The following is a 12,335-nucleotide window of genomic DNA, read 5'->3' on the forward strand; positions in this document are numbered from 1 at the left end:
TATAATTTTCAAGTCTCAATCATCTTAATCTCAATTATAACTTCTCAAGATCTTCGCAGACCAATTTCTTTTATATTTATGTTTTTTATTTAAAAATACAAAGTCAAATATAATATTATTTTTGCTTTGGCTAATACAATTTACTTGTAGATATTCTGAACAGAGATTCGGAACGAGGCGAGAAACTCGATTTATTTATTGTATGTAGTCTTAGTATGGGTTTACACATTTAAATAACGTTGACAGATTTGAGTCTCGAAATATCGATAACGTCAAAGTAAAATCGACTTTAACAGTTTGAGTTCATCTACTCATCTTAATAGATGAAACTTTGCCAAATTAAAATACATATACTGAATACGTACAACTTTGATCAAGGGGGTTTTTGATGAATTTTTCTCTGGTATTATAGTGTTCTTATAGTGTTATTGGTCTGTATATTAGTTCATCTGCCTTGGTTGGTTTAGACAGTGGCTAGTTTATTTGTCTGCTGACCATGAAGTTTCAGGTTTGAGTCTTGTCTCGGGGAAAGGAATTATTGGATTCTTATCGAGAGATATTCGGGAGCTAGAAGGTTGTGGTAACAGCTGTTGCCCCGTCTTCCTATGAGAGTGAAGGAATAGATAGTGAATCGATTATGGTGTATACACTAAACCACTATAATAGCTTCTACGTAGTCAGCTATTCCCAGTGACGGATTAAGACTACTTGATGCCCTAAGCAATCCATGCATGTGGGCCCCCCTATCCGTATGTCAACTAGAATCGGTCTTTAAACCTTTACCACCTAAGAACATTAGTTTTTTGTAGAATAAGATGATGATGAGATGTAAGTTGTAACGTACTTTAGAAGTGGAGTAGGTGCGACAACAATAAAAACCAAAGCATAATTTATTTATTTATTGAAATGCGCCTTGCGGATTTCGGAGGCATTCGAATTGTCGAATGCACAAGCGGGCAGCGAGTGGGCAAGCGGGAGTGGGGTTATGGACTCTGTCGGACTCTATGTCAACTTAAAACGCGCGAATTTTCAAATTAGTCCTATAAGAAACTTTTTTTGGCGTGGTTTTTGGTGACGTGAGAGTGAGACGTGATGCCCTAAGGACGGATTTTTTTTGTGCTTCTTCTGGTGCCCCCTCAGACGTGATGCCCTAGGCAATTGCTTAATTTGATTAAGGGTTAATCCGTCACTGGCTATTCCACGTTGCTATTGTCCGTAGTCCGTAGCCAACTTTGACTAAGCGGACATTAGAAATTCACTATTAACGTTGTCGAGTTATACCTACACTCATACTAAGGCTTCTGAAGGGGGAAACTCGATTTATTCCAGAAAGTCATCTGTTTAATTGAAGCAACTCGTCGATTGCTTTGAGTCAGCCTCGAAGGGGTCTAAAGTGCCCCTATAACTTTTTTTCTATTGTCGCCAACCCTTCCGAGGGATCGCATGAAGGCTATTTATTTGGTCTCGAATATTGTGACGAAGATTTTTTTGGTTTCACCTATTGCCTACCGTTTTGAAAGGTAATTTAACACTTAAAAATAAATACTTATATACAATCACGTACTGCATAGATATTAGTATTAAAATTTTAATGTAAATAAGGGTAACCTACCACGATTCATCATCATCATGTAAAATAAGTGTTATTTCTTGAGTGATGGTACGGAACCCATCGTATGGAACTCTGACTCACACTTGATCGATTTTTTAATAATCGTTACATTTTCAAATATTTTGCGACGGCAAATTTCCATTTGCAGCTGGAAATAAACAACTTCACGTACCTACTTATCTATCCTTTCAAGATACGGAACCCCAGATACGCAAGAGTGATTCGCACTTGACCGATTTTTAAAGTTAAATAGAGTTTTTTCCTTTCAGAAGACGATTTATGACTTGAAAGTGAAGTCAATAAAGGCCTTGAAACTTCGGGTCACTTGTGCCATGAAGGGAAACTCATGAATAATTTATTAAGACGTAATGAGCCTCAGGCGGGTTGTATTAAGGCTCATGTAAAGATTCAGTAGAGACTTCCGGGGGTTGCGTAAGATGTTCGACAAGATGGCTATGGATAAATACTTGGAAGGTTGTGTGCTAGAATTAAGTTTTGGTGATCTTTGTTTCTTCTAAATGTTTCTAGTTTTTGTGCTGTTTTAATTATGGCGCAAACAAAAAAAAGTATTTATTTATATATGGGAAATGCAGTAAGAAAACTTGTTTCAGTCCGTTTGTTACCTTTTAAAAAATAGCTTACGTTCAGCCAACGAACATAGGCTATTTTTTATCACGGAAAATCAGAGTTCGCGAGGGATTTTTAAAAAACCTAAATCCACGCCGATAGATCCCGGGCATCAGCTAGTATAACAAGTGTAAATTAAAAATTTATAACACCCCCGATAAGTGAAGGTTACAGTAACTAGAAAAGAGCTGATAACTTTCTAACGGCTGAACCGATTTTCTTGGATTATAGCTAAGAACACTCTCGATCAAGCCACCTTTCAAACAAAAAAAAACTAAATTTAAATCGGTTCATTAGTTTAGGACCACACACAGATACACAGATACACACGTCAAACTTATAACACCCCTTTTTTTGGGTCGGGGGTTAAAATGAGTTCAAGTAGTTTTAAAAGTTCCTCTATCTGTAGACAAAATACCTAACGAATAAAACTGGAAGACTTCCTCTAATAATACGTGCTTATTACGCAAACAGCTAATTCAATAACAAAACACGAGTGGTGTCCTAAATGTTCTATCCCAGACAAAAAGTTATTCTTGAAATAGTATAATATATTAATATCCTTTTTGGTTCGCCATGTTCCGACCCTTGTAAAGGTCTCCTAAAATATTATCACAAAAAATATATTCAACTACACTATGCTCCGATTGTGCTTATTTGAATTTCTCTCCAAACTAAATAAACAATTTCGTTTGTACGGTTACTTTTTGTGGAAGTTTTTTAATTAAAATAACTCCATGTATTTTAAACTAAATAACTGGTTCTGGTCATCAATTCTGTCATGCGTTCTAAAACGTAATTTGATTGTGAAGTGACTGACTGACAGACAACGCAGTCTAAAGCTAAACCCACTGATTTAGAAACTTGTTTTTTTTTTTAAATGTTGGTTCTCTCTATAACATAAAGCACTAAGAAAGGATTTTGAATACCACCCTGGTGCAGTGGTAAGCGCTGTGGTCTTATTAGTGGGAGGTCCCGGGTTCAACTCCCGGTAGGGGTTTGAAGCTTAATAATTTCAAAATTTCTGGTTTGATCTGGTGGAAGGCTTCGGCCGTGGCTAGTTACTATCCTACCGGCTGAGCCGTGCCGCCAAGCGATTTAGCGTTCCGGTACGATGCCGTGTAGAAACCAAAGGGGTATGGGTTTAATAAAAACTGCTATACCCCTTCCAGGTTGGCCCATTTCCAACTTAGACTGCATCATCACTTACCACCAGATGAGATTGCAGTCAAAGGCTAACTTGTATATGAATTTAAAAATTTTTTTTTCAGTAATCCCAGGTATACTAAGTATATTTTGTCAAATCCATAATTTGTGGATCAAATTACTATCTTTTGGATTAAAATTTTTACTTAGCAGTTCAGTAAGCAATCTGATTAAAATTTTGTAAGAAAAAGCTGGCGAAGAATGTTAATGCCCAATTCAAGACGGTAAAAACTAGTTCAGATTTAATTGGATTTCAACTGAAATAACTTGGACGCAACCCAAGATTGTACCTGTCTTAACGAGAGTGCTTATAGTTATCTGGGGTTAAATTAAATGAAACCATTCTTAAAGATATGTAACCGACTTTAGTAACAATTAGGAAACTTATTTTTATTTTACAAACTAGTCCTTGACTGTGCAGTGTGCACCTGGTGAGAAATGATGATGCGGTCTAAGGTGCACGAGGGCTCTCAGACCTCTCATTAGTACCTGGACGTACTGGAACGCTAAGTCACTTGGTGGTTGCTTTCCCAGTAGTATGGTAACTAGTCATGGCCGAAGCCGCCACCAAACCAGACACAATTTAGAAATTATTTCACAAACTGCTTATGCCCGCGACTACACAAATTTCAAACCCCTGTTTTACCCCCTAAGGGGTTGAATTTTCAAAAATCCTTTCTTATCCACTAAGAAAGGATTTTTGAAAATTCAACCCCTTCTACGTCGTAATATTTATCTACTCGCCATACAGCCTTATCCGTCCAGTAGTTTGAGCTGCGCTCAGATAGATAAATTAGTCAGTTAGTCAGTCACCTTTTCCATTTATATGTATTTAAATTACCAGCCAATTTTAGGGGAATTCCACCCGGACAAAACCAGGGTGGGTTAGTTATAGTTAGCTAGCTGATGCCCGTACTTTCGTGTGGATTTAGGTATTCATATCCCGTGAGAACTGTTTGATTAATTATAATCTAGGATAAAAAGTAGCCTATGTGCAGGTATTTAACTATAATCACCCATAAAATTACGCCGATCCGTTGCTCGGTTGCGACGTGATTAAGGAACAAACCAACAAATCAATAAACAAACAAACCAACCAACAAACAGACACACTTTTGCATTTATAATATGGTAAGCGATAATTATAGAAAGGCAAGCTGGGACAATGAACACAAAGTTTTTAAAGTATCTCATAGCTACTCATTCCTTGTACAGTCAACTGCCAAATCACCAGAACAAGCAGCCAAGTTAAGACATCGTTAGGAAAATGACTTTTCAGAATAAAATTAGCCCTCTGGAAACCCCATTGTTTGCAAGTCGTTTTACAACACCGTGGCCTTTGAAAAATGATTATCGCCGAAGTTTCGGAGCGATCATAAAATTTAAGGGCGCCCTTACATAGCTTAATGAAACCATAGAGTTGTCCAATGTTGAGGCAATAGCAACCGATATTGCGTTTGTAGGTTTTGGAACATGATGTTTGAGTATTAAGAGTTAGAATTATGGATTTTCAGTTGTTCCTTGAATCTTGAATCTTTGGAAAAGTTTTGCCTAAATACGATAGGAATGATTAAAGCAGGTCTCAAGCATAATTTCGTATATTACACCATGAACACACATTGTTGAAAAAATTATAGTACCTCAGCTAACTCAGTCAAACACTATCTCTAAACTAAACTATAAATAATTGATAGGTATAAATCTAGTGCTATCCTTTCCCGCAGGAAGCATTATGACAAGGATAGTAATACATAAAAGATTTTTACAATACATTAGACCTGTGATTTTAGTCTAGTTTAGATATAATGTACAACATCTAAGTACAGTGTGTGAAGAAATTCATACTAGACCATGCTCGCTTGAAAGCAAAAAAAAAAAGTTTTGCACGGCAATTATTCTAAGACTATTTCTTTACTAAAAGATTTTAGCTAAGTACTGACTACATTTATCTAGAAAAATTAAGCTTCTTGCCCATCGCACTAATATTATAAAGGCGAAAATTTGTGTGTATATGTGTGTGTGTGTGTATGTTTGTTACTCCTTCACACCAAAACTACTTGACAGATTTGGCTGAAATTTGGAATGAAGATAGATAATATCCTGGATTATCACATAGGCTACTTTTTATCCCGGAAAATCAAAGAGTTCCCACGGGATTTTGTAAAACCTAAATCCACGCGGGCGAAGTCGCAGGCATCGGCTAGTTCAATAATAATTTAATTTAAGAATTCCATTTTGCAACTTTCCCCTTTCCTTTTGGGGCTATTAAAGGTTTTCAATTTTGGGTATAATAATTTGTACGTTCTTGACAAAGGAGTGCAAAAAACAAATTTTAAATTGAGTAACCGAGCTCAATTTAAACTTTAAATGATAATTACGAAACATAATACTTTTAACAATATACAGACCTCCAAACGCTCTGGTGTTGCTCCCACGGTCCAATTAAAAACCTTTTTTTAAACTTGGCATAAAAAAGCATAAGCTTATCCAGTTTCAAAGTTAAAAAGAACTAAAAAAATGTTTAAAAGTATAAAAAAATTTAAGTATAAAAAGTTAAAAGCAAATTTTAAAGTATCATGCAGAAATGACAAACATTTTCATCATTCATTTGAAAGTGACGGTATTCCAAACGAAGCGAAGGTCTTACAAAGTTGTTTTGCGGTTAAGTTGTTTTCACTGCTCTCACTCTTGACATATTTTCACTTTCACCCTGGTTGATGTTAACTAGGGATGGAACATTTCACAGGGAGCGAGTGAAAAATCACATTAAAGCCTTTCATATTTAACACTTGCCAACTTACTTAAAGTAACCGTGAAAAATCACGAAGTAAAATCTAAAGCTATTAATTGTGCTTAATTTTTACATAGATAGGTCTTTACAAAGTCATTGACCTGAGCTAAGGCGCTAAAGAGTATGCGAAATAAAAAAAAGAGAAAAAACATCTAGTTAAGTTAATGTAGCAAACGACTGTAAGTGCAAAAATTCAATTTCCGTTAAAACCACACGGAAAATTTCAGCGCTAATCATCTTGATCATAATTCCCAATTAAATCAATGCAGCGAACGATTGCAAATCCGAAAATTGAAAAATCACGTCCTAATGAAATCACTGTGAAGAAAAATAATAATTTTAACAAATGAAAATGATGCAAAAGTAGCAATAATGCCCATCTCCTGTAACCCAGAATTTTCTCATAGAAGAGGCTTTTCATATTTAAAACGTGGTTTCTCTTTGAGAAGGTCAAGTGGTCCGGAATTTGTGTCGCTTGCGAACTTTTAACTCTATTGATTTTCCTTTAAATGTATGAGTTTCACAGAGCAATTGTGAGCAAGTAAGGTCAGGGCGCTTACTGCTTTTCCTTTGATGGAAATTTAAATTGCTACGGACTTCGTATTTAAGAAGCCAAGCACAAAGCTTCATAGCATTTCATTTGTATTATACTCGATTTATTTAAAAGTACATTTTGACTATATTTTTAATTTGAAGATTTATTTGCCTGTGACCCAATTCGGATAACGAGGACGGAAAAATATTTTGTTATTTTGACTAATTTTTTTTTCAGAAACATTAATAGCTATAATGTATGATATACCTAGAGCGAATAATTACTTTTGCTTTGATAAAAAAGGAGAGCTCTCTTTAATAATTAAATTGAATGAAAATCTAGCATTTTTAAAATCTTTAGGTATTATCCTTACATATTTTTTTTCGGAGGAAAATTTATTTGCAACTAACTTTAAGAGAGCTCTCTCCGTCACTCGTTTCATACAGTCGTAGTTCCAATTTCATTTGAATATTAAGCAACCAACGTCCATGAAATTTTGCAGACATATTCTAGAAACTAATATCTATGTCTGTGGTTTTCCAGATTTCTGTTAAAATATTCGGTTTCAAAGTTACGCGGTCTTAAAAATTTTCATACAAATCTTTGAGCCCCTGTAATTTTAAAACACCATATTTCTAAAAAAATCTAAAACACCACAGACACAGATATTAGTTTCTAGAATATGTCTGCAAAATTTCATGGACTTTGGTTGCTTAATATTCAAATGAAATTGGAACTACGATTGTATGAAACGTGTGACGGAGAGAGCCCTGTTAAATAGCAGAGACAAACAACACTACAGTTTTGGATCAAATGTAAACCGATATAAAACCGTGTTTTTACCCCCCGATCCAAAAAGAGGGGTGGTATAAGTTTGACGTGTGTATCTGATTATCTGTCTGTGGCATCGTAGCTCCTAAACTAATGAACCGATTTTAATTTAGTTTTTTTTCTTTGAAAGGTGGCTTGATCGAGTGTGTTCTTAGCTATAATCCAAGAAAATCGGTTCGGGAATTTGAAAGTTATCAGCTCTTTTTTAGTTACTGTAACTTTCACTAGTCGGGGGTGTTATAAATTTTAAATTTACATTATAAATTTACCTTTACAATTCTTTTTTTATCCCTTCTTTCATTTATTGATTCCACAGTTATCAGTGGTCCAGTCCTTACAAGATTATAATCACACTCAACCAAGTCGAGTGACAGATCTATGTTACTGTTGATTGGGTCTGACAATGTAGGGTGGTCCAAGCTTTTGTTAGCAATAGCACATCCAGCCTTTATCCAATACCACAAGCCTATGTATGTGGTGTGTTGGATACTAAATCAGACAATAGGTGTTGTATGCTCTATGTAGAAGCGTACTGCAATATTGTTACGATAATAAATCTGGTAGGTATATATGTACATTAGCTAGCTTAATGGACTATGGCATAGAACCTTCTTATACTAAAAGGAGACCTAGGCTCAACTACTCAGTAGTAACTTTTTGATTTCGGATTGATTTTATTCTTTTTAACCCCCGAGCAAAAAAGAGGGGTGTTATAAGTTTGACGTGTGTATCTGTGTATCTGCGTACCTGTGTATCTGTGTATCTGTCTGTGGCATCGTAGCTCCTAAACTAATGAACCGATTTCAATTTAGTTTTTTTTTTGTTTGTAAGCTGGCTTGATCGAGAGTGTTCTTAGCTATAATCCAAGAAAATCGGTTCAGCCGTTTGAAAGTTATCAGCTCTTTTCTAGTTATTACTGTAACCTTCACTTGTCGGGGGTGTTATAGATTTTTAATTTACACTTGTCTTTCAAAACTAAGCCCTGTAAATGGTTAGTGCATTCAAAGTCTCGGATTTGTTTTCTTTCAAAACGTTATTGGAAATCGGCAGCAAATAGCAAACATTTCAAAGATAACGTTACTTGTTCTCTAAGTACCTTTTATATAAAGGTCTCGTCATAAATTCTAACGAGAAATCTTGTCTTACAACGTTGAAAGGGGAAGAAAATATAGAATTCTTATTGATGCCATTGCGCTTGAAGCATGCGGCCAAGAATTTTAAAAACTTGAAAATCAAGTCGGAGATAATAGAAAAATCATTGTAGTTTTGATAGAACTGTAAAGACTGGGTGTATTGGCTGTTGGTACTTATTGGAGAAACCGAGGTCCATGTACATCATGGGATGAAGTAAGACTATTATTGTGATGATGATGAAAGATAATTTTGGTTCTAGTATGAAAAACTGGTCGAGCGCATGCGACCGAAAATTTGTTTTACTTACGCTTTTCATCTTGGGGAGAGTAGTGTAAGAAATTCTTTTTTCAAAATCAAAGGGTTTCCACGATACTAAGTGTCTGGCAATGCATGACATGTTATCTCCCGAAGCCACCATGATCCAAACTTCATAGTTGCTGATCGTTCCTCCCTGTGTTGGGGACAATACGCAGAGAAATTTTCGGCTTTTATAAAATAACGAAGGTCTGGCACGCGCTTGCTCTCAGTCCACTAGTATTCTACAGCGCGATACCCGACGTGTACTATTGTATTAAAGAAAATCTCTTCGCATTATTACCTTTCTAATGAAATCGGTTTGGGGCGCATCGGTCGGATGGTTTCAAAGTCTATAACGGACATATGTAGAAACATTCTTTGTGTTTTATATATTAAAGAAGATTTCAATCTCTACGGGTGTTTTTTTTTATTCTCTATAGGTAAGCGCTTGACCACAATCACACCTGATGGAAAGTGATGATGTGGTCTAAGATGGGACGCGTTTACCTAGAAGGTGCCTATTCACGCTTGTTTTAAAGATACCCGGTTTGGTACGAAACACTGATCGCGGAAGAATATTCCAAACCTTAGCCATGCGTATGAGGAATGAAGACGCAAAACGTTTCATGCGTGTAGATATTTCTATCTTTTTTAGCCATGTTAAATGACTAATATTCTCCTTTCCTCTCTAACTAGTGCAACGAGCGGGGTTTGAACCGTCGACCTTTCGGTTTTTCAGTCCACTCCTTTACCGGTTGAGCTATTGAGGCTCGATATTATGTTTATACTTATTTCTAGTGTAAACTTACACTAGACAATGTTGACCTAAAAGCACGGTTTATATTAAAGAGCACTTACGTGGTACACTTCCCGGCAGCTGCGACGGCGAAGTGAAGCGCTAACAACACCACGCTAGCGGCCATCTTTGTTCCGTCAGCGCATCTCTTTAGTGCTGTACAGATCTGAAAAGAAGGAATAAGTTGTTTATATTCTAAATTAAAAATGTATAACACCCCCGACAAGTGAAGGTTACAGTAACTAGAAAAGAGCTGATAGCTTTCTAACGGCTGAACCGATTTTCTTGGATTATAGCTAAGAACACTCTCGATCAAGCCACCTTTCAAACAAAAAACTAAATTAAAATCGGCTCATTAGTTTAAGAGCTACGATGCCACAGACAGATACACAGATACACAAGTCAAACTTATAACACCCCTCTATTTTGGGTCGGGGGTTAAAAAGTAACTCAAATTTCAAATGTCTAGCCAAATCTATTTTCAAGTTAAACTTATTTTCTGTTCCACTGTTCTAAACAGCTTCTGTTCTAGTGACTAGTTACTGATTAATAACTTGGGTCGAGTTCGAAACTAATTACTTGGACTTCAAGATAACTTGCGACATAATCCATTTTCCACATTTAAAGTTTAAATATAACTTATGACGGTTTAACAGGTCCTGGAAACTTCACAGTTTAGATTTACTTTTCATTTTATCCATCGTTTGAGATTTCAGACCCTTTATGAAAACAACATTAACCTACTACGACTTTTGAATAGCGTTTGCTAAGTTATTATTACAGATTGTATGAAATTACTAGAGCTTACGGCAGGCATAGATGTGAATAAAATTTCAGTATTGAAATAAGTCGGCATGCACTAAAAATACGCTTTTTCGCTGAAAGCTTTTATGGTCATAGTTTTATAGCATCGATTTATATTATGCTTATGAAGGTTCAAAAGATACCTTCAAAGATTGCTTGTTAGCAAATATGAGAGTTTTCTGAATGAGGAAACTTTGGGATAGTTTCCCTCGCGGAAGCTATTTTTATGATGCATAAAACTGTTAACAACTTTAACATGAGCCTGGTGACCTGTTGTTATTACAAAAATTTTGCACAGGAATGAATCATTTGGTGTTTATTACTGACTAGCCGATGCCCGCAAATTCGCCCGCGTGGATTTAGGTTTTTCAAAATCCCTTGGTAACTCTTTGATTTTCCGGGATAAAAAGTAGCCTATGTGCTAATCCAGCATATTATCTATCTCCATTTTTAATTTTAGCCAAATCCGTCTAGTAGTTTTCGCGTGAAGGAGTAACAAACATATTATACACACACATACATACACACAAACTTTTGCCTTTATAATAAGTGTGATTAGTGTGAAGTGTGATAGTGTGATGTGATGGTCAAGCTTTTTGCTGGTTCTTCTCAGTAGGAAGAACATTGTATTAAGCTCAACACTAAAATCATCAGTGGTAGATTCGCTTGATGATTGAATAAAGCACCTTTATAGTTTACTAGCTGATACCCGCGACTTCGTTCGCGTGGATGTAGGTTTCTTAAAATTCCCGTGGGAACTTTTTGATTTTCCGGGATAAAAAGTAGCCTATGTGCTAATCCAGGGTATAATCTATCTCTATTCTAAAATTCAGCCCAATCCGTCTAGTAGTTTTTGCGTGAAAGAGTAACAAACATACACACACACACACACACACACACACACACATACATGTGTATACACATACATACAGTGTGATTTGAATAAAAAATCTTTCTATTTCTGCACTTATGTATATTTTTTCTGTAAATGCGTGCAGTGTTGTAATTTAAAAATAATTGTTTGTACTATTAAGTTTCGGTTGTATGACTACTAAAACGCCAGGTAAGTAAGTAGTCATACCAATATTCACCTGCCATTTGATTCATTATTTTGTAAATCAACTAATTACTTAGGTAATCTAGTAGGTTAATCAGCAATAGTTTCAGCTCTTTTAACAGCTCTCATAAAGAACGAGCTGTTGTAAAGCTTGATAACTGCGATGATACTTAAGAAAACTTAATAAGTATCTTCACAGATACTTAACGCAACCGAGACAGTCATAAAGTACACGAGATAAAGTCAATTAAGTATAAGAAAGAGCAATATAACTTGGAGTGACAAAACAGAATATAATCCGGTGTGGCAACGCGTTTGCAATTTGCTGACCCGATATTATTTCGCTGCGAGATACGATACGTGATCTGGATGTTCAAGGAGGCAAAGTACCGCCGTATTATATCCGATAGTAAAAAATGTGAAAGATACGTGCGTCTGTTACGATTGTGTCATACTTTGTAAATATATATCATCAATATGGAGAAGTACCTACATAAATGGAATCTAATAATTAGTTTCTACTTTTTAATTTGTCATAAAATTATATTTTACAAATTGATGCCCTCGACTTAGTCCACGTGGATTTAGTTTTTAAAATCCCGTAGAAACTCTTTAATTTTCAAGGATAAAAAGTAGCCTATGTCT

The 12,335-nt window shown here is 35.7% G+C and overlaps 1 protein-coding gene across 2 annotated transcripts in view; it reads right to left on the reverse strand.

The window, feature by feature from the left end:
- LOC123869026 (C3 and PZP-like alpha-2-macroglobulin domain-containing protein 8) overlaps positions 1–12,335 on the reverse strand; it is a 234,718-nt gene that overhangs the window by 138,887 nt on the left and 83,496 nt on the right. For both annotated transcript variants that reach the window (XM_045911747.1, XM_045911748.1), the window contains exon 2: positions 9,892–9,995. In XM_045911747.1, coding sequence (XP_045767703.1) covers positions 9,892–9,956 — 65 coding nt within the window. In that variant the 5' untranslated portion in view covers positions 9,957–9,995. The remainder of the gene's footprint in view (positions 1–9,891; positions 9,996–12,335) is intronic.

Source organism: Maniola jurtina, chromosome 10 (genome assembly GCF_905333055.1).
Source record: "Maniola jurtina chromosome 10, ilManJurt1.1, whole genome shotgun sequence".
Taxonomy (NCBI): Eukaryota; Metazoa; Arthropoda; class Insecta; order Lepidoptera; family Nymphalidae; genus Maniola; species Maniola jurtina.